This window comes from Argopecten irradians, chromosome 2 (assembly GCF_041381155.1).
Source record: "Argopecten irradians isolate NY chromosome 2, Ai_NY, whole genome shotgun sequence".
Lineage (NCBI taxonomy): Eukaryota > Metazoa > Mollusca > Bivalvia > Pectinida > Pectinidae > Argopecten > Argopecten irradians.
In genome coordinates this window covers 60,323,994-60,345,675 of record NC_091135.1, presented here as the reverse complement: position 1 = coordinate 60,345,675, position 21,682 = coordinate 60,323,994, and the positions used below count along the sequence as shown (strand labels likewise).

The 21,682-nt window shown below is 36.0% G+C and overlaps 2 protein-coding genes across 5 annotated transcripts; one reads left to right on the top strand and one right to left on the bottom strand.

The window, feature by feature from the left end:
• Positions 1 to 1,034: 1,034 nt before the first annotated feature.
• On the bottom strand, positions 1,035 to 9,688 carry LOC138316121 (inositol monophosphatase 1-like). Of its 4 annotated transcripts, none has more exons than XM_069257630.1 (9): positions 9,564 to 9,688; positions 8,099 to 8,191; positions 7,257 to 7,390; positions 6,471 to 6,575; positions 6,224 to 6,269; positions 5,724 to 5,832; positions 5,367 to 5,472; positions 4,964 to 5,115; positions 1,035 to 2,671 (listed from the first exon to the last, which is right to left on the bottom strand). In XM_069257630.1, exons 2-9 carry the CDS (start codon positions 8,159 to 8,161, stop codon positions 2,565 to 2,567), a joined length of 822 nt encoding a protein of 273 aa, XP_069113731.1. In that variant the 5' UTR covers positions 8,162 to 8,191; positions 9,564 to 9,688; the 3' UTR covers positions 1,035 to 2,564. The 4 variants fall into 4 exon arrangements, with proteins under 4 accessions (XP_069113731.1, XP_069113733.1, XP_069113734.1 ...); XM_069257632.1 differs by having other exon boundaries at positions 6,471 to 6,586; positions 9,564 to 9,596; XM_069257633.1 differs by lacking the exon at positions 9,564 to 9,688 and having other exon boundaries at positions 6,471 to 6,586; positions 7,257 to 7,398.
• A 20-nt stretch (positions 9,689 to 9,708) lies between these two features.
• On the top strand, positions 9,709 to 20,483 carry LOC138316760 (ribosome biogenesis protein bop1-like). Its single transcript, XM_069258418.1, has 5 exons — positions 9,709 to 9,914; positions 13,717 to 13,827; positions 17,421 to 17,675; positions 17,936 to 18,087; positions 20,285 to 20,483. The coding sequence occupies exons 1-5, from the start codon at positions 9,855 to 9,857 to the stop codon at positions 20,481 to 20,483; spliced, it is 777 nt and encodes a 258-aa protein (XP_069114519.1). The 5' UTR covers positions 9,709 to 9,854.
• Positions 20,484 to 21,682: the final 1,199 nt, after the last annotated feature.

Sequence of the window (21,682 nt, the reverse complement as noted above, 5' to 3'; positions counted from 1 at the left end):
TAAGTTTCACCTGTGACACTAAACAAAAATACCATGCATCCACCTTGTTGAAACCAACGAACCAGGTAAACTCGTGTCAACCACCGAACCAGGGAAACTCGTTAAAACCAATGAACCAGGTAAACTCGTTTAAACCAATGAACCAGGTAAACTCGTTAAAACCCATGAACCAGGTAAACTCATTAAAACCAATGAACCAGGTATAAACGGATGATTGAACCATTGATGAAATCCTTTAAATCAAATATCACTGGTGAAAAACATTAAAAATCTAGAAGTACCACCACCAAGATATATACATTGTATCTACAACAAGAGGAAATAATGCAGAAGAACACCTTTAGGGAAAGGAAACAACCACCACCAGGGTAATAACCAATACAAAGGAAGAAAACTGAATAAAAACTATGCCTTAGATATAAACCACCAACCACATATACAGTGACCCGCGATAATCCGGACACCGGTAGTCCGGAAAACTCACAATCCTAACGGAAATGTCAGGGAACGAATTTCCGTAACGTTATTTATACTCACTAGTCCGGAAATTCGTATATTATTTGTTATCATAGTTTTTTTGATGCCAAGAACGTAGATGATATTGATCCTTTGTTAGGCAATTTGCCGTACGATAGATCAAGAGTGGGATACGTAGCTATATGCATACGTAGTACACAATTAACAATTAATGGCTTTAGGTTTCATATTTTGAAGAAGAAATACGTTTATTCAATATTTTTAACGTAATGATATAAAAATACCTATAAATCATAACAAACGAAGTATTAATTATGATACACGTATATTACATAAAAGCCTATCATCAATTACAAGGTCAAGGGGAGTAACTCGTACAAGACAATTTAATTGACTAAGAACACGGAATTCGGCAGTCCGGAAAACTCGTAATCCGGACGGTTTAGGCTGGGAACGAAGGTGTCCGGATTATCGAGGGTCCACTGTAATCATATTAAAGCTGGTTAGAACCACCACCAATTAAAGTACGTACTGTACTAGTATATAAAGCTGGTTAGAACAATTTAAGTATGTACTGTACTAGTGTATAAAGCTGGTTAGAACCACCACCAATTAAAGTACGTACTGTACTAGTATATAAAGCTGTTTAGAACCAATTTAAGTATGTACTGTACTAGTATATAAAGCTGGTTAGAACCACCACCAATTAAAGTATGTACTGTGCTAGTATATAAAGCTGTTTAGAACCAATTAAAGTACGTACTGTACTACTAAATAAAGCTGGTTAGAACCACCACCAAAAATTTGTATAAATGATAAGAATCACCAATGAAGTTAGCAACAGCTGAAGAGAATCACCAAGGAAAACATTATTACATCAATGACATTTAAAAAAGAAATTACCTGTGGATGGATTCACGCAGTTTACTTTATGTATTTGAAACTGTAAATGCCTTAAGTAGATGTTTTAGGTAATGATTGTATTGAGTTAGAATCCACGACTGCAGAAACGACGTGCATCAATGACGAATATCTTTGCCGACTCATGTAAAAAAATGACAAGCCATACGAACACTAAAATGTGTTGACCATGCTAATATGAAGTGTTCATGGAAACATGTATCGGCGTATTTTTTTGAAAATAAACTCATTTCAAATATGAGCATCGTCCAAAATTCGTAGTTATTGATAATTAAAATAAATCACCCTTGAATTAACTTGAATTAAATGACAAAAATAACAAGCACACAAACAGGTGTTTACTACATGATTTTTCTATGACGATAAAACAAACAAAAATAAGTCCCAATACAAAGTCATTTTGGTGACATTTTCAATTACTCCATTGCTCAAATCCATCATCCAGTAAACTGAAAAATAGGTGGGAGTCTTATTTGCAGACATCCCCCCTAAGTCTGGAAATGTGTCAAAATAGGTGGGGGTCTTATTTGCAGACATCCCCCCTAAGTCTGGAAATGTGTCAAAATAGGTGGGGGGTCTTATTTGCGGTCAAATACAGTAAGTAATATACACTTATTAAACAAACTTTATGGATGGTATACCCATACAAACCTGGAACCTGAGGTGAAGCATTTTAGACCTAAACATATCAATATTTCTAACAAAAATTAAAGCATACAGATGTGTAATAAAAATGACTAGACAGTCTTCTTAAAACAAATTTGAAATGGAAATGTGATGATTACAAAGGACTCAATTAACACACATTACACTCATAGAACATGTACATGTAAATGATCAAAGATACTTCACTCTTTGTGGAGATCTATTGTTTCAGGCAGATGTAATTCAGAAGTATTTGAATGGTGACATTCCCTGTTTTATCAAAGCTGAATACCATTCTTTATGTAACTAAATTGAATAGAATTTATGACAAAACGAGTTCAACATATTTTGACAAATTGGACCATAGATATCATGATAGCCACTTGGACTAGTTAAGTTAAATGTTCTTGACTGTTTAAACATCAATATGGTGCAAATTACATAACAATATCATAGTAAATATCATATATTACATATTGATAAGAAGTTGTTTTTAATGAATTTTTACTGCATCATCATTTTCAGTCTCTTTCAAATTCCACTGGTTTGATGATTTTGCTGATACCAGCTGCCACACCAGGTGTACTAGCACAGAGAACTCCCCGGCTTAGAAAGTCAACCTCTGACCCTGAAAAAAAACAGAAATGGAAAAGACTTGAAGATGCTCCACCGCCGACAGAGCATAAATGATATTCATTATTTGAACAATAATTGGTGTTTAATCGTGTATATAAAGGTCTAATTAACACAAAAAATAATACAAAATAATTTATTTTGCCTTTGGTGCATGAACAATCAGTACTTCATTCCATATAGGATATAGTGCCACAGATTTTTTTTGGGATGCAATTAATTATTTTTTATATTTTCAACTTGAAGTAAAATTAGAAGCTCAAACTTTTCAATGTCAGTAATGGTGTAAATTAAGTAAATTTTGCAACTGAAGAAAAATACTAAATCGTCTGCTCCTGTTTTTAAAAGTAAAAAAATACCATTTGTCAGCGGTGGAGCATCTTTAAAATTTGTTTTTATTGTGTTTCATGTCCTGTGTTAAAACAAGAGCTGTTGGAGAACAGCAAAGCTCGCCTTCAGAAGAAGTTGATATTCAAGTATTTACTATTTAAACATGGAAATATGACAAATTAACAGACTCAAAAACCACCTAAAGGGCCCCAAATTGGTTATATTATCACGTTCAGCATTGATACACATTAGGAAAATAAATCATAAACATTTATGATGACTTATGCTTAAACAATAGACAAAGTAGAAACTTGCTCAAAAATTTTAACATGGAAATATGACAAATTAACAGACTCAAAAAACCCCTAAAGGACCCCAAATTGGTTGTATTATCACGTTCAGCATCCATACACATAAGGAAAATAAAATCATAAACATTTATGATGACTTAAGCTTAAACTATTGACGAAACAGAAACTTGCTCAAAAACTTTAACGTGAAATGGGACGCCAACACTGACGCCGACGCCGGGGTGACAACATTAGCTCCCCCTATTCTTCGAATAGGCGAGCTAACAAAAGGCCCAGTGGGCCTGTATCGCTCACCTGGTTTGCAATACCAAGTCATGTTCTGAATACAGGTTCATTGGTTTTTTTCTGAAGTAATTTAGATATTTACCTCTAATCTCCCTATTTGGCCCCACTCATTCTGCTCCAGGGGGGTCAGAGCCAAAATTTATACAAACCCTGTTCCCCTTCCCCAGAGTATGTTTCTGGCAAAATTTGGTTACAATCCATGCAGAACTCAATGATAAGTAGCGATTTCAAGAATTTACCTCTATTTTCCTATTGGGCCCCAGCCCCACCCCTCCTGCCCCTGAGGAGTCAGAGCCAAAATTTATACAAACTCTGTTCCCCTTCCCCCAAGGATGTTTGTGGCCGGTTACAATCCATGTAGAACTTTATGGCTAGTAGCGATTTAAAGGAAATGTTGACGGACAGAGGTCGCGCCATGACATATATGTAAGCTCACCCGCCCTTCGGGCCAGGTGAGCTAATAAAGTAATGGTCATTTTAGGAAGTGTCAGGTTTTGCTGATGGAGTAAATCCATTATAAATTTCCAGGAGATTTATATCAAGCACATGCAAACCGCTTCATGTGAAACTTGACTCTGCTATTCAGAGACTGTTGGACCTCCTAACTAGTTTAACCACCGAAATTTCTGGATAACAGGTATATTCTAAATACAAAATGAATATTGATTTGACTACAGGTGCAACAAGTTTTAAAATGACAAATTTAAGATCAATAGGCAATGTCTAATTCTATAATCAATCAAATCTATCAGAGCAGTCTAACTTGTCTAACAACTTCAACTGTATTTTCCTTGAGGAGTTACTTTCCCTTTTCTCACTTCATTCACATCTCTGAACCACTAAAGTGGCATCATATAAGCCAAGCTCACTCTCATGAACATATTTTCACTGATTATGCAACCTAATCCAGTTGTGCTATTGCTGGCAGTTGCTGCCCTTTATTGATAATCATCTAAAATAGATACATAAAGGGAAAAGGAATCAGACTGGGTAATAATTAGTTGTATTTATATGGTTTTATATTCTATCAACAGCCAGGTCATTTAAGGCACATCAAGATTTGCAGGTGGAGAAAAGCTTGGAGTACTAGGATAAAAATCACTAACCTACAATTTGTACCTACTGACAACTGAACCTTACAACCGAGAGGAGTTAAATGGGACATCCTAATACTTCAACAAATCTGACCTTGAGGTAATATATACATGTAGGTAAAATAGTCTGAAATTTAATGTTAACAATATATCATCAAAGGACACACTTCATTTTTAGAGGATATGTTAAGATACTATCTGATAATTCTGCTCCTGTTTCTAAGGAACAAGTTTCTATTAAATCCTCATATGCATAAAAATAATTACCTGATGGATCCATAAGAACTCCGCCTGCTTCTTCAACGATGATACCAGAGGCAGCAATATCCCAGATGTGGATTCCGTACTCAATGTATGCATCGCCACTGCCCTGGGCTATCATACACATGTTGACTGCTGCGGACCCCAAACACCGAATCCTGGAGTAAAAGACAGATACAGTGAAGAATAATGTGTCTATACTGCTGTAGTGACTGGTCTGGGGAAGACCTGTTGCAGATTCAAGTTACAGAAACATATATTTGCAGAATGTCATCCTATTATAAATATCATTTATCCTTGAAGACCAAACTGTGACCTACTCATTGAGTTCTTTATACCAACTTATTTTTAAGATGCTTCATTGGATATTTGCAGATAAAGCATTCAACAGAACATTGTCAACACTCACCCATGAGAAGCAAAGACAATATTTTTCATGTTTTCAATCTTGGTGAGTACGGCTTCAGGTTGTCGACTATTGCCTGCCTCTGTGTAAACCATAGCATTCTTTAGATCTGTTTGATAAAACAGAGATACATAAGGCGGGCAGAACTGGGATGTACTACACAGAATTCTTCAGATCTGTACGATACTTTCAGAATAAAGCATTGGATAACAAACAGTTGTCAGAACTAAAGAAAGGAAATTATTTCCATTTTTTCAGGAATTAAAGACAACATTGATCTGTGTAAGATTGAATGTTAGGACAGGATACACATATAATGTTCCTGATCAAAACGAGGTTTTAGATAAACATTATTCTCACCTGAAACTTTTGACACTGAAATCCTTTTGTCATTACAAAATGCTCCTTGACCTTTGACAGCTGTGTACATTTGGTCAGTTATAGGAAGATAAACAACACCTACAACAATCTGGGAAAGGACATGAGAAATGTTTAAAGGTAACCAGTCATTGTCTCCTAGTTCACGGATCATTAAAATGTTACCAGGCATGGATTATGACAGGTTAATATAGCATCGACACTGCCTTTTGGTGAATTAACATCTGGATACGCCCCTGATTATGATATAATATCATGTAGAATTGTTAGTGTTTACCAATGTGATAAGTTGATGAACACTATAAAATGTATTGATATAGTACGTAGGTATACTTATATTTGACAAGTTTGTAACTTGCCAAAACTGCTCCAAGGGATTATCAACTTCAATATGTATATGCTAAACAATCTATTCTTACAAAATTTTGGCTTTTTCTGTGTATGGGAATATCTTTCCTTTTCAGAATGTGATTTTAACTTACCTTTCTATTAACTGACAGTCCTATACATACACAGTTGTTAGAAATGCTGCAACACAAAAAGACAACAAATGAATCAGTTATATTGATTAGTACAGGTAATTTGTAACTTTATATTAATTTTACACAAGGTGCTTTTTAATGTGCAGATTATCTTCTCTTGTAAGTATCATTATGTCATTTTATTGTAAAATGGACATGCTTATTTTTGGTTCCATCAATAGCGGATTTATAATATCCTACACAGTACCTGTGTACAAAGTTGGCTGTTCCATCAATAGGATCTATAATCCAGGTAGGATCATCTGTCCAATCACACTTCTTTCCCTCAGACACAGATTCTTCTCCAATAAACCTATAACATATCTATCATACCAGTATTGTGTGTAACCATACGGTCACATTCTACATAAAATACTAAAAATGGATGTAGGTCATCTCCTCACAAAATTCTGTATACCAGTATTGTGTGTAACCATACGGTCACCCTCTACATAAAATACAATAAACCTATAACATATCTATCATACCAGTATTGTGTGTAACAATGCAGTCACCCTCTACATAAAATACTAAAAATGGATGTAGGTCATCTCCTCACAAAATTCTGTATACCAGTATTGTGTGTAACCATACGGTCACACTCTACATAAAATACAACAAACCTATAACATATATCTCATACCAGTATTGTGTGTAACCATACGGTCACCCTCTACATAAAATACAATAAATCTATAACATATCTCTCATATGTGTATTGTGTGTAACCATACGGTCACATTCTACATAAAATACAATAAACCTATAACATATCTCTCATACCAGTATTGTGTGTAACCATATGGTCACACTCTATATAAAATACTAAAAATGGATGAGGTCATCTCCTCACAAAATTCTGTATACTGTTATTAATATATGTTCAGTTGGCAGTAGAAAGAATGATGAATGCAAGTATGACCTGACATCTTCTCCATGAAATAAAAGCATTAAATAGGACACATTATCATTACAAATAAGATCCAATACAAACTTGTGTGTAGGGTATTTCTGTGTCAGCGAGTCTATGATCATCTTCTCTACAGCCTGGTCTGTCACTGTCACTAAATCTGCAAAGCTTTCCTTTGTACATACAGACTTATCCACATAGTAGGACTCCTTCACCATCTGTACGACTCAAATATAATATTATATGTACAAATATATAAGTCTTGTTATTAATACAATATTTATTCTGTAAAACTTACACCTAAAGTAGTCTTCCATGCCAAATTCAATCTTAGTACAATGGTACTGATGACATGACTAAAACCAAGCTAATAAATAATATGTTGGCTTCATGAAAATAAAGATAGAGATAATTGTCTGTGATGTACTGTAATAAAGTATATTAGAGAAGACTACAGAGAGAACTAAGTATAGATCATTTTACTTTATTACATCACAGTGACAACCATTGTCATTCCTTAATTATAACTTACAAAGTACAAATATGTATAACATGTGTTCTCACATTAAAAAATCACTGTATTGTATAGCATAAAATGATCCTTGAGTAGAAACTAATTATTTTCAATATTGTACAAAATTTCTTTTATTAATAATTGTAACACATGGTAGTCTTTGGTCTATTTTATTTTTACATTTTCTTACCATCAAAATCATTTAAAAGATTTTATGAGATAAATAGGGTACATATTCACTCCTTAATAAGATATTTTACTCTTGCAAGAATCTATTTCATTTTCATAGTCTCTATCTCTGTATATGTATAAGGTTGCTTTCTGATGTTTTATGAATATAAAATCAAATACCGGGTAATGAAGACAGAAATTACTGGTAGTGATAAATTATCTCACTCTATGATTAACATACCTCCCCAGCCTTTCTTGCTACTTCTACAGCAGTTTTCAGGTAATCCTGGTAATTGTGGTCCATCTTTGATTTAATATTACTTTAAAGGAATATCTGAAACCAATTTGGTAAAGAAGTTTAAGTTTAAATAAAATTAATGTTACATGTACTTTGTTTTCCTTTCAAGGGGCATTCCATAGTTTAAAATGGCTTCAGAATGCCAAAACGAAACTAATTAAATGTTTTTCCAGAATATTGGAAAGTATATTAGTTGTTCAACATCTATTTCAAGCAGTATTTACAATGATCGATATTACTGATAGGCATTACAACATGTGTAATTAACTTTTTATTATTCATTTTTGTTCAGAATTTCAACACTTTCAGATGTCCCTTTTAAACTTATTTTTACAATGAGAATTGTAATAATGCAACATCAGAAAAATATTGCTGCAATGAGAACATATCACATTGCATCAATCTGGCTAAAGTGGTGTTCATTATGTTATAACTATTATCTCCCATTATATCTTGGGCTTTTTCTTTTATATCCATCAAACACCTGGGCACAAATGTAGCAGGGTTAGATACTAACCCAGACAAACACAGATGTTAGAAATCCGCTCTACCGACTGATGAGCTAAAGGAAATTCACCCTACGGCCAAGATATAAGTTAAGTTAAAGTTTTTAAGTTAAGTTAAGTTTAAGTTAAGTTTATTTTCCAGTACAGGATTGAGGTCCTCTACACTGGACTCATAATCATACAATAAATACATACATGATATATAATGTACATGTAGCATTGCAGTAATAATATATAAATTTTCGTTAGTTAAGTTTTTAAGAAGTGTTCGATTTCCATGTTGATAATTTCTAGGTGTTCATATTTTTATTGTTAACACAGTTCATAACAATAACTCTGCTCTATAATTATAGACTAGGTCTTGGTTTTCCCAGAATTTGTCTAAATTATTTTTAAAACAGTTTATATTAGGTGATGAAATAACAGATTCTGGAAGAGAGTTCCAATACAGTTCTTGTAGTAAAATAGTTTCTCCTCAATGTTGATGTTGAATGTAGGGGGGTAGAGGTTTTTTTTTTATTTCCTCTAGCACTACAGTATGTTTGGGGGCCACATCTGACCATAAGCTTATACAGTTACAGCAGTCTTTATCATATAACCCAGAAATCATTTTGAACACATCAATCATGTCCCCACGCATACGCCGGTATGATAAACAGGGCAATTTCAGGCTTTCAAAGCACAGGCGTCTGCATTTGGTTTTGGAAAAATACAATGTCCTAACCCTACTATAGTAGGGGTAGGTTATTATTTTTTTTTATCAAACCAGAAGCAGACGCCTGTGTTCAAAGCGACTGCGCGGCCGTAACACATACATTTATGCCATGACAACAAATCGTTTTATCACAGCTGATAACATCAGTATTTTGACAATGAAAACTCGAGATATTACGTATACTTACTAAACAACGTGAAAACAAAACCGGAACTAGATTGGTTCAGTGGTATTAGAGTTATGCCTCTTGCAGGAAATCTCCGATCGGAAATTAAATAGTCGATAAATTTTGTACAACAAGTTATCGCTATAAAGTAATTCATACTGTCTAAAAAACACAAAGATAAATAATTAAACTAACTCAAATATATATAAAAGCAACATAAATGCCATTTTGTACATATTGACAACAATTTGTAAGTACTTTATCGAATGCTTTGTACTTATTTCATTTCACTCGTGTTGTACCAAAACAAGCATGGCCACCACTGGTAGAAAACGTACACGAGGAGCCTTAGACGAGCCAAAGGGTGATACTGTAAGTTGTTTTAATTTAAACCCATGAAAAGTCTATATTTTGCAAACAAAATATTGATAAGCATATTCAATGTTATGACTTTGTGTAACTACATTTGTGTTTGAGGTTCTGGTTGTAGAGCACCACTCTGATGCAGGATAAGCTTACAGCATAGGTATTTAGCACGCTGATAAGTCAAAGACCTACTATAGACTTATATATAGAGAAAGGTAAGGAACTCCTCCTTGACGCAAAATTGGGTAATTAAGTTCAAAGTGTTGTAAAAAAATATCCAGACCAGATATTTTAACGGCTTTGGTCTTAATTGAAAGTTAAGATGTTACACTTCACGATGATAACAAGAAATCCTACTGAACTTGTCTACTTTTTTCACAAACAGCCTCGAAACTTGAAAAATTGACGAATTTCCGTTAGTCGGACACGATCGAGAACATTTTTGCAAACGAAAATGTCTATTCGCTACACTGAAAACACGGCAGCCTACAGTAACAGGCTTTGACATAAACAAACAACAGGTGAAAACAAATGTATTTACTTGTTTGACGGTTCGTTCAAATCCCCCTCTCGTGGTCCTTATGTCGTTTTTCTGCGTTAATAGTTATCCGGGTCAGGTTGACTGCCATTTTGCCACTATCTTGAAAGTTATGTATAGCCTAATCTCATTGGCTAAGCTAAAACCAACCGACCAATGAGATAAGGCTTTACATAACTTTTAAGATAGTGGCAAAATGGCAGTCAACCTGACCCGGATAACTATTAACGCAGAAAAACGACATAAGGACCACGAGAGGGGGATTTGAACGAACCGTCAAACAAGTAAATACATTTGTTTTCACCTGTTGTTTGTTTATGTCAAAGCCTGTTACTGTAGGCTGCCGTGTTTTCAGTGTAGCAAATTTTTTCGTTTGCAAAAATGTTCTCGATCGTGTCCGACTAATGGAAATTCGTCAATTTTTCAAGTTTCGAGGCTGTTTGTGAAAAAAGTAGACAAGTTCAGTAGGATTTCTTGTTATCATCGTGAAGTGTAACATCTTAACTTTCAATTAAGACCAAAGCCGTTGAAATATCTGGTCTGGATATTTTTTTACAACACTTTGAACTTAATTACCCAATTTTGCGTCACGGAGGAGTTCCTTACCTTTCTCTATATATTAGTCTATAGTGGGTCTTTGACTTATCAGCGTGCTAAATACCTATGCTTACAGTAGTCCTGCATTTGAGTAACAGTCCTGCATATGAGGGATAATTTTGTAACGCAAATGCAGGATTCTATGAAATGAAAATGGATAAAGTTGTTTTAAAAATTTGTATTAAAAAAGGCTCACAAGTAACTCGATATAATACAAAATATTAGATATTTGTGTTTATATAATTGGTACATGTTATTTGTTGCTGTTATGTTGATATTCGACGGGATTTGATTACCCTGACGAATAGTGGTCCTTCAATTAAAGGATATATCTTTGTAAAAAAATGATTCATTAATGTTTAACATTCTTATTGATTGTGTAAGTTTTTGTTGTATTTTGATGCTGAATTTATTGCCCTGTCTTCAAATTATAGAATGATTACTTTATATACATTATTAGCCCACCATCATCAGATGGTGGGCTATTCAAATCGCCCTGCGTCCGTGGTCCGTCGTCCGCCGTCCGTCGTCCGTCCGTAAACAATGCTTGTTATCACTATTTCTTAAAAACTGCTGCAGGGATTTTCGTTCAAACTTCACATGGAGGGTCCCCTTGGTCCATATTTGTGCCATACAGATTTTGAGGCTGATCAAAAAACAAGATGTCCGCCAGGCAGCCGTCTTTGATTTTGGCAGTTGAAGTTTGTTATCGATATTTCTTGAGAACTACTGAAGGGATTTTGTTCAAACTTCACATGCAGGTTACCCTTGGTCCCTAGTTGTGCCATACAGATGTAGCGGGATTGGACTGGGTCGATCATCGGGGACCAGGTAGCTCAGTCGGTAGAGCACTCGGCTAGTATTCTGAGGGTCCCGGGTTCGAATCCCGGTCTGGCCGCTACATTTTCTCCTCTCCTGTTACAAAATTGGCGCCCAACTAAATAACCCACGGTGGTGGTGTTTGGAAGGGTCTTGTGTGTCTTCGAGGGCGAAGACTTCGAGAAAGGAGGGAGGAGTGTAGCGGGATTGGACTGGGTCGATCATCGGGGACCAGGTAGCTCAGTCGGTAGAGCACTCGGCTAGTATTCTGAGGGTCCCGGGTTTGAATCCCGGTCTGGCTGCTACATTTTCTCCTCTCCTGTTACACAGATTTTGAGGCTGATCGGAAAAACAAGATGGGCGCCAGGCAGCCATCTTTGATTTTGGCAGTTGAAGTTTGTTATCGATATTTCTTGAGAACTACTGAAGGGATTTTGTTCAAACTTCACATGGAGGTTACCCTTGGTCCCTAGTTGTGCCATACAGATTTTGAGGCTGATCAGAAAAACAAGATGGCCACCAGGCAGCCATCTTTGATTTTGGCAGTTGAAGTTTGTTATCGATATTTCTTGAGAACTACTGAAGGGATTTTGTTCAAACTTGAAGTTTGTTATCGATATTTCTTGAGAACTACTGAAGGGATTTTGTTCAAACTTCACATGGAGGTTACCCTTGGTCCCTATTTGTGCCATACAGATTTTGAGTCTGATAGGAAAAACAAGATGGCCGCCAGGCGGCCATCTTGGATTTTGATAGTTAAGGTTTGATATCCCCATTTCTCAAAAAGTGCTGAAGGGATCTTTCTCAAATTTAATATGTAAGTTCCCCTAGGGCCCTTGTTGTGCATATTGCATTTTTGGACCAATCGGTGAACAAGATGGCTGCCAGGCCGCCATCTTGGATTTCGATAGTTAAAATTTGCTACGGCTATTTCTCAGATAGCACTGAAGGGATCTGTCTCAAATTTCATATGTAGGTTCCCCTAGGGACCTAGTTGTGCATATTGCATTTTGGGACCAATCGGTGAACAAGATGGCTGCCAGGCCGCTATCTTGAATTTCGATAGTTAAAGTTTGTTATGGCTATTTCTCAGATAGTACTGAAGGGATCTGTCTCAAATTTCATATGTAGGTTCCCCTAGGGACCTAGTTGTGCATATTGCATTTTGGGACCGATCGGTGAACAAGATGGCTGCCAGGCCGCCATCTTGAATTTCGATAGTTAAAGTTTGTTATGGTTATTTCTCAGATAGTACTGAAGGGATCTGTCTCAAATTTCATATGTAGGTTCCCCTAGGGACCTTGTTGTGCATATTGCATTTTGGGACCGATCGGTTAACAAGATGGCCGCCAGGCAGCCATCTTGGATTTTGTTATTCAAAGTTTGTTATTGCTATTTCTCAGAAAGTACAGAAGGGATCTGTCTCAAAATTCATATGTAGGTTCCCCTAGGGCCCTAGTTGTGCATATTGTGATTTGGGACCGATTGATCAACAAGATGGCGCCAAGGAGTCATCTTGGATTTTGATAGTTGAAGTTTGTTACCGCTATTTCTCAAAAGGTACTGAAGCGATCTGTCTCAAATTTTATATGTAGTATGTTTGAAAAAGTTTAAAAAGTAGAGAAAAGATCCATCTTTCCTTTGTCAGATATAGATCATTCTTTGGTGGGCGCCAAGATCCCTCTGGGATCTCTTGTTTTGAAGCTGAAGTCTTTCCACTAATTACAGTATAGTTGGTATGGCATTTGGCATGGTACCTTCCCATATTTGATTTGATGTTTTCGGAATTAAGTTAATGGCTAACATCATTGTAATTTTTACTGAGATCTGAATTATTTCTTATTTCAATTGCAGATAGACTTGTTCAAAGAAGTCCCGGTTACAGACAACGAAGATGACTCAGACTCGGAGGAGAGTGTATACTCAGGTCTTGAAGAAGAACCTGATACAGAGTCTGACAATGAGGTATAGTATTTAGGTATTCAGACTTATTAAAGCTGACAATGCAAGTTAAAAAAGTACATTTGAGATTAAAAAAAAATAAAATAATGAAGTTTTTTTTCCAAATTTGTTTCTGAGACAGCCCATTTCGTTTCTAAGGACGGGCAGACGCCATTTTGTTTGAACTCATTTAGGTCATTTAGGTCTGTATCCTATGTGTGGATGGATCCAGTCATTTATATTATATTCTAATCTTTAAATAATGATTATATATATTTTGAAAAACAATAAATTTCGCACATAAGTATATTGGAGATGATATCTTAAATACTGTCCTTATCCCAACATTATTCATCAATACAATTGCTACAGTATATGTTCATGAATATGTTCAAAATTAGAATTTTGTTAAATCATATGTATATACTCATTGTTACTAGAAATAAAATTTGTTGAAATTTTGTTTGAACTCTGCTTGGATACGAGAGGCCTGCCGACCCCTATATAAAGCGTGTGCGCTCAGTCATGTACATATACACCTAGCAGTTGTCCACTGTGTATCGCCTACTAATACATAAACAAAACCTCTTACCTGTAAATATGTGTAGGGCTTGTTTAGCAAGCAAACATGTCAACTCTTCTAAGCTGTCATTTAGATGTTTCACAAATTTAACTTTCCACACAAATGAATAAAAATCCTGATAATAATTCGTCCACATATTTCCACGTATACTATCATACCCAATGTACTCGACTGGCCATGCACTTGCACGTGACCACCTGTCCCGAACAAGAGACTCTTCCATATATAAACTACCAAAGGCACACACGTGTACATGTGCGTGTAATATCTAATGTATATTGAAGTGTTTTATTAGCTCATATTTGACATATTTTGGGATCTAGCTGACAATATTACTTCAATGGAACCTTGTCAGGTGAGTGCAGTATTTATTTTTAGGTCACCTGAGACGAAGTCTCAAGTGACCTATTCTAATCGCCTTTTGTCCATCGTCGTGCGTCGTCCGTGCGTCGTGCGTCGTATGTCCGTAAACAATTTACATTTTCGACTTCTTCTCCAAAACTGCTGAAGCAATTTCAATGAAATTTTGCACAAACCTTCTAAGGCATAAGGCCAATCAAAATTGTGAATTATATGGTCCCCACCCCCCAGGGGGCTGTGGGAGGGGCCAAAAGGGGTAAAATTGAGTAAAATTTCAAAAATCTTCTTCTCTACTCACAGATGTGGTAGAATCAAATACTCTTCATAGATAGAAAGGTCTTAAGGTCCTTTACAAAAATTGTGAATTATATGACCCTGGGGTCTCTATTTTCCCCCTGGGGGGGGGTTAAGTTTACTATATTTTATATTGAGCAAACTCTTTTTTGCGCATTATTTGGTCATTTGTAATAGGAAATGAGTCAAATATTGTCAGAATTATCAGTATGAGATGGCCATTTAATCCTATTAACAAATTTTCTATGACTGACCCCCAGGGGCCTTAGGGGCGGGGTCAAAAGGGGTCAAATAGGCTAAAACTTCAAAAATCTTCTTCTGAAATTCTGGAAATGGTAGAATCAAATACTTTTCATAAATAGAAAGGTCTTAAGGTCCTTTACAAAAATTGTGAATTATATGACCCTGGGGTCTCACGTTTCCCCCTGGGGAGGGGGTCAAGTTTACTATAGTTTATATAGGGAAAACACATTTATGAGCATTTTTTGCTCAATTTTCATTGGAAACGAGTCAAACTTGGTTAAGATTATTAGCCTGAGATAGCATTTTAATATCATATCCACATTAGTTCTGGCCGACCCCCTGGGGGCAGAGGGGCGGGGCTAAAAAAGGGTCAAATAGGCTAAAACTTCAAAAATCTTCTTCTGAAATTCTGGAAATGGTAGAAACAAATACTTTTCATAAATAGAAAGGTCTTAAGGTCCTTTACAAAAATTGTGAATTATATGACCCTGGGGTCTCACATTTCCCCCTGGGGAGGGGGTCAAGTTTACTATAGTTTATATAGGGAAAACACATTTATGAGCATTTTTTGCTCAATTTTCATTTGAAACGAGTCAAACTTATTTAGGCTGAGATAGCATTTTAATATCATATCCATATTGGTCCTGGCCGACCTCCTGGGGGCAGAGGGGCGGGGCCAAAAAAGGTCAAATAGGCTAAAACTTCAAAAATATTCTTTTAAAATTCTGGAAATGGTATAATCAAATACACTTTATAGATAAAAAGGTCTTAAAGTTTGTTTATAAAAATTGTAAATTATATGACCCTGGGATCTCCTGTTTCCCCTTGGGGAGGGGGTCAAGTTTACTATAGTTTATATAGGAAAAACACATTAATGAGCATTTTTTGCTCAATTTTCATAGGAAATGAGTCAAACTTGGTTAGAATTATTAGCCTGAGATAGCATTTTAATATCATATCCACATTGGTCCTGGCCGACCCCCTGGGGGTAGAGGGGCGGGGCTAAAAAAGGGTCAAATAGGCTAAAACTTCAAAAATCTTCTAAAATTCTGGATATAGTAGAATCAAATAATTATAGATGGAAAGGTCTTCAGGTGTTTTATAAAAACTGTGAATTATATGACCTTGGGGTCTTACGTTACCCCCTGGGGAGGGGTCAAGTTTACTTTAGTTTATAAGGAAAAACATATTTGTGAACATTATTTGCCCAATTTTCGTAGGAAATTAGTCAAACTTGATTAGAATTATTAGCCTAAGATATAGCATTTTAACATCCATATCCGTCCTCGATGACCCCCTGGGGGACCAGAGGGGCAGGACCAAACAGGGTCAAATTGATTAAAATTTCAAAAAATACCTCTAAGTTCACAGGTTTGATGGAAGCAAATACTCTTCATAGTCTAAAAAGGTCAAATTTATAAATCACTGACCAACTTCAAGGCCCAGCATATAGTGTTTATATGTCTTTAATTTGTTTTATTATTTGTTTCATTATATATTCTAACTCAGGTGACCGTTAAGGCCCATGGGCCTCTTGTTATTTTTATAATGTTATCTCCTATTAGAATTTCCATGTTTGTTTACGTTATAATCAAAATGGATCTCGCACGTGGAAAGAAGGTATGAATTCATTCATTACTTTTAATTTAACTGTATAGAACTTTATATGGTTCTTAAAACTTTATTTGAGAAAACATTGAAAGTAATAACCATTTTATTATCATTACCTCTTGGGTATATAGTACACTAGATCTAGAGCCGGTCAAGTGTTATACCTTGAACAGCAAGCATTCGACTGATTGCACATGTGTGTGGTTCACACGCTTTATATAGGGGTCGGTACCCAGTGTTGTATCCAAGCAGAGTTAAAACAAAATGGCGACTGCCCGTCCTTAGAAACGCAAGGGGTTGTCTAAGAAACAAATTTTGAATAAAAATATCGAAAAAAACTTTATTATTTTTTTTTTATTCTCAAATGTATACTTTTTAACTTGCATTGTCAGCTTTAAGGCTGAATTTGATTTATTGTACCATACTAGTGATCAGCCTTGCTTTGAGGAATCTTACGGTTTTTCAGTCAATTCAATTAACCTTCAATACCTTAAAATTCATGTCCCTTTTGCTTTATTGTTTCAAGGATGAAGACAGCAACAACAGCTCTGATTCATCAGATGAAAATGATGATGAAGAAGTGAGTGATTTACCAGTAGAGGAAATAGAGGAAGGATCAAGTGATAATAACACAGGCGATGATGATTCTATGGAGAAAGCTATCAACATAAAATCTCTTACAAAATCTAGAAAGTCACGGAGGACAGAACAGGGAACAGACAACACAGGACTGTCCGCTCCCCAAAGAGATGAATATGAAAGTGACTCTTCTGACGAGGAAGTATGTTATTGTTGTAAATCTTTGTAATATACAACAACAAGGAAAATGAAGTTTACTTACCTATTTGTTTCTCAACCATGCAATATTTTATGCCTGCCATGCCATTGAGTAAGGTTCACATCCCTGTTGTATACATTATTGTTGGTCATGTCTCAGCTCATACCATTTAGCAAATATTTTCTGATATATGTAAATAATTTGATCTAAGTCTGATGATAGAAGTCATATATAGATATGTACCTTTTGTTTTCTCACTTAAGGATATCCGGAACACTGTAGGGAATGTGCCACTGGAGTGGTATAGGGATTATGACCATCTTGGTTACGATGTAGAAGGAAGGAAAATTGCCAAACCGAAAAAGGCTGATGAATTGGATGAGTTCCTTAATAAAATGGACAATCCTGATTACTGGTAAGAAAATATGCTGTATAAGTTGGGTTCAGCAGATAACAGATGAGTTTTACACAAAAATGTCATTCTCAGGTGATAGCAGGCATTTCTATGAAATGCACAAATTTTATGTCATGTGACCCAATTTGGTTAAGTATCTGAGGAAATGCTCTGCTCTGTCATTACTAATATAAACAAGATGGCAGTGAGATGTACCGTATTTCACCGCAAATAAGACCCCTCCCGCAAATAAGACCCCCCACCTATTTTGACACATTTTCAGACTTAGGGGGGATGTCTGCAAATAAGACCCCCCACCTATTTTTCAGTTTTACTGGATGATGGATTTGAGCAATGGAGTAATAAAAAATATCACCAAAATGACTTTGTATCAGAACTTCTTTTTGTTTTTCTTTATCGGCATAAAAAGTTTATTTGTGTGCTTGTTATTTTTGTCATTTAATTCAAGTTAATTCACGGTTGATTTAATTTAATTATCAATAACTACGAATTGTGGACAGTGTTCATATTTAATTGGAGGTTATTTTCAACAAAATACGCCGATATATGTTTCCATGAACACTTCATATCGGCATGGTCAACACGTTTTAGTGTTCGTATGGCTTGTCATTTTTTACATGAATCGGCAAAGAAATTCGTCATTGATGCAGATTGTTTCTGCAGCCGTGGATTCTAACTCAATACAATCATTACCTAAAACACCTACGTAAGGCATTTACAGTTTCAAATATGTTTATTTGTGAACATAACGTACCTGTAGTTTACGATCAGTTGGAGAAACCATGCTTTACTTTTCGGCCGCCATGTTTTGTTTACGCAGCCAGTATAATATGATTAGCCGCAAAGTTTCGTATTTTACTCTGGATACAAAAATACTTGCTACGATGTTTTAATGCAGTTAATACTTGGATTAATATCTGAAATATTATCAAACTATCGTCGTATCAATAGCAATACCGATCAAATTCCCAAACATGACCCGGTGTGAAAATGTGAAAGTATGGCTTCAACCCGGCGCCATTTTCCTACACATGTGTGTACGATGTTACAAACAACTGCATCAGTGCATGTCGGCACGTTGAAGTTAAATCACGATCGTTTGCTCATTTGGCTGAGACAAATGTACGTAAATTCTTCTGTTTATGAACAAATTTGATATGTAAACGTTTGCAGTGAACTTTAAATAGGCCTGAGTCTGAATGGCGATCGTCCTACTGATTCACGGCGATTGATTCACGTGTTTACTAAGACGGAGATGTAGTTGTTATCGTAAACAATAACCGAATTTGAATATTTTAAAATAACTATACGATCATTAAAACTTCTGGATTAAAATAACATTGCTTATGATGCTGTTTCTTCGTTTTGATTCATTGGTGAATGTCCGCGTGACTCTTGCAAAAATGTGCGTTTCCCTTTCAGACTTACGTAACAACCGCCATAGTATTGTTTATATTTTAATTTGTCATAACATTAACATTTGATTTAATTTTACTCATAGGTCTTCATTATTATTATTAATACTTGAACATCTTGCTATTACCCATCTGTCATACGACTGTTACAACAATGACACTGGACATTAAAAAATCCAAGATGGCGACCTCATAGAGCAGGTTGTCCGCAAATAAGACCCCCCACCACTTTTGACCTTTATTTCTTCTTTGGGGGGGGGGGGGGGGGTCTTATTTGCGGTGAAATACGGTAACTACAAGGAAAATCCCCAACCTACTTGTGGCACAATCAGCTTTATTTTAGTCCTATCTATTTAATACCAAAAGAACAGATTTCGAAAGAATGTATCCAGCCATTTCTGAATTCAAAAGAATCAATCAATATACTCAGTGATACTGGTCATGTTTCGACAAATGATCGTACTTTGCTTGGCTGTTAATCAGTTGTTTATCAAATGCAAATATGCAGAATGATGTATCTTATAACAATGTAATTATTTATAACATAATTTCCCATTTTCTAACATTATTTCGGCCTATCAGAAATACATATATAGAGAAGACATACTTTATTGTTCATATTATGGGACGAGACTAATAATGACATCTGGAAATTATTTAGAATCCTAGTATGGAACGAGTGAAATCAATGCATGTTATTGTGAAATTTATCTACCTATGCTTTATAATTATACAATTCATATTGAAACACATAGAGTCTACATGAACATCTGTTTTGTTAGGAGAACTGTGACAAACAAGATGACTGGTCAGAATGTTGTGCTGAGTGAGGAAGACCTGCAGACTATTAAGAGGCTACAGAAAGGAAAACACCCCAAGGGGGTGGAAAATCAGTATGAGGTATGTAATACTGTTTTACCTAGTATAGAGACTGGCAACATCAAGGGAGTAGGAAATCAGTATGAGGTATGTAATACCTAGTATAGAGCCTGGCACATCAAGGGAGTGGAAAATCAGTATGAGGTATGTAATACTGTAATACCTAGTATAGAGGCTGGCCACATCAAGGGGTGGGAAATCAGTATGAGGTATGTAATACTGTATTACCTAGTATAGAGGCTGGCCACATCAAGGGGTGGGAAATCAGTATGAGGTATGTAATACTGTAATACCTAGTATAGAGGCTGGCCACATCAAGGGGTGGGAAATCAGTATGAGGTATGTGATACTGTATTATCTAGTATAGAGGCTGGCCACATCAAGGGGTGGGAAATCAGTATGAGGTATGTAATACTGTTTTACCTAGTATAGAGGCTGGCCACATCAAGGGGTGGGAAATCAGTATGAGGTATGTAATACTGTAATACCTAGTATAGAGGCTGGCCACATCAAGGGGTGGGAAATCAGTATGAGGTATGTAATACTGTAATACCTAGTATAGAGGCTGGCCACATCAAGGGAGTGGGAAATCAGTATGAGGTATGTAATACTGTAATACTAGTATAGAGGCTGGCACATCAAGGGGTGGGAAATCAGTATGAGGTATGTAATACTGTTTTACCTAGTATAGAGGCTGGCCACATCAAGGGAGTGGGAAATCAGTATGAGGTATGTAATACTGTAATACCTAGTATAGAGGCTGGCCACATCAAGGGGTGGGAAATCAGTATGAGGTATGTAATACTGTAATACCTAGTATAGAGGCTGGCCACATCAAGGGGTGGGAAATCAGTATGAGGTATGTAATACTGTATTATCTAGTATAGAGGCTGGCCACATCAAGGGGTGGAAAATCAGTATGAGGTATGTAATACTGTAATACCTAGTATAGAGGCTGGCCACATCAAGGGGTGGGAAATCAGTATGAGGTATGTAATACTGTAATACCTAGTATAGAGGCTGGCCACATCAAGGGGTGGGAAATCAGTATGAGGTATGTAATACTGTAATATCTAGTATAGAGGCTGGACACATCAAGGGGAAGGTGGAAAATCAGTATGAGGTATGTAATACCTAGTATAGAGGCTGGCCACATCAAGGGGTGGGAAATCAGTATGAGGTATGTAATACTGTAATATCTAGTATAGAGGCTGGCCACATCAAGGGGTGGGAAATCAGTATGAGGTATGTAATACTGTAATACCTAGTATAGAGGCTGGCCACATCAAGGGGTGGGAAAT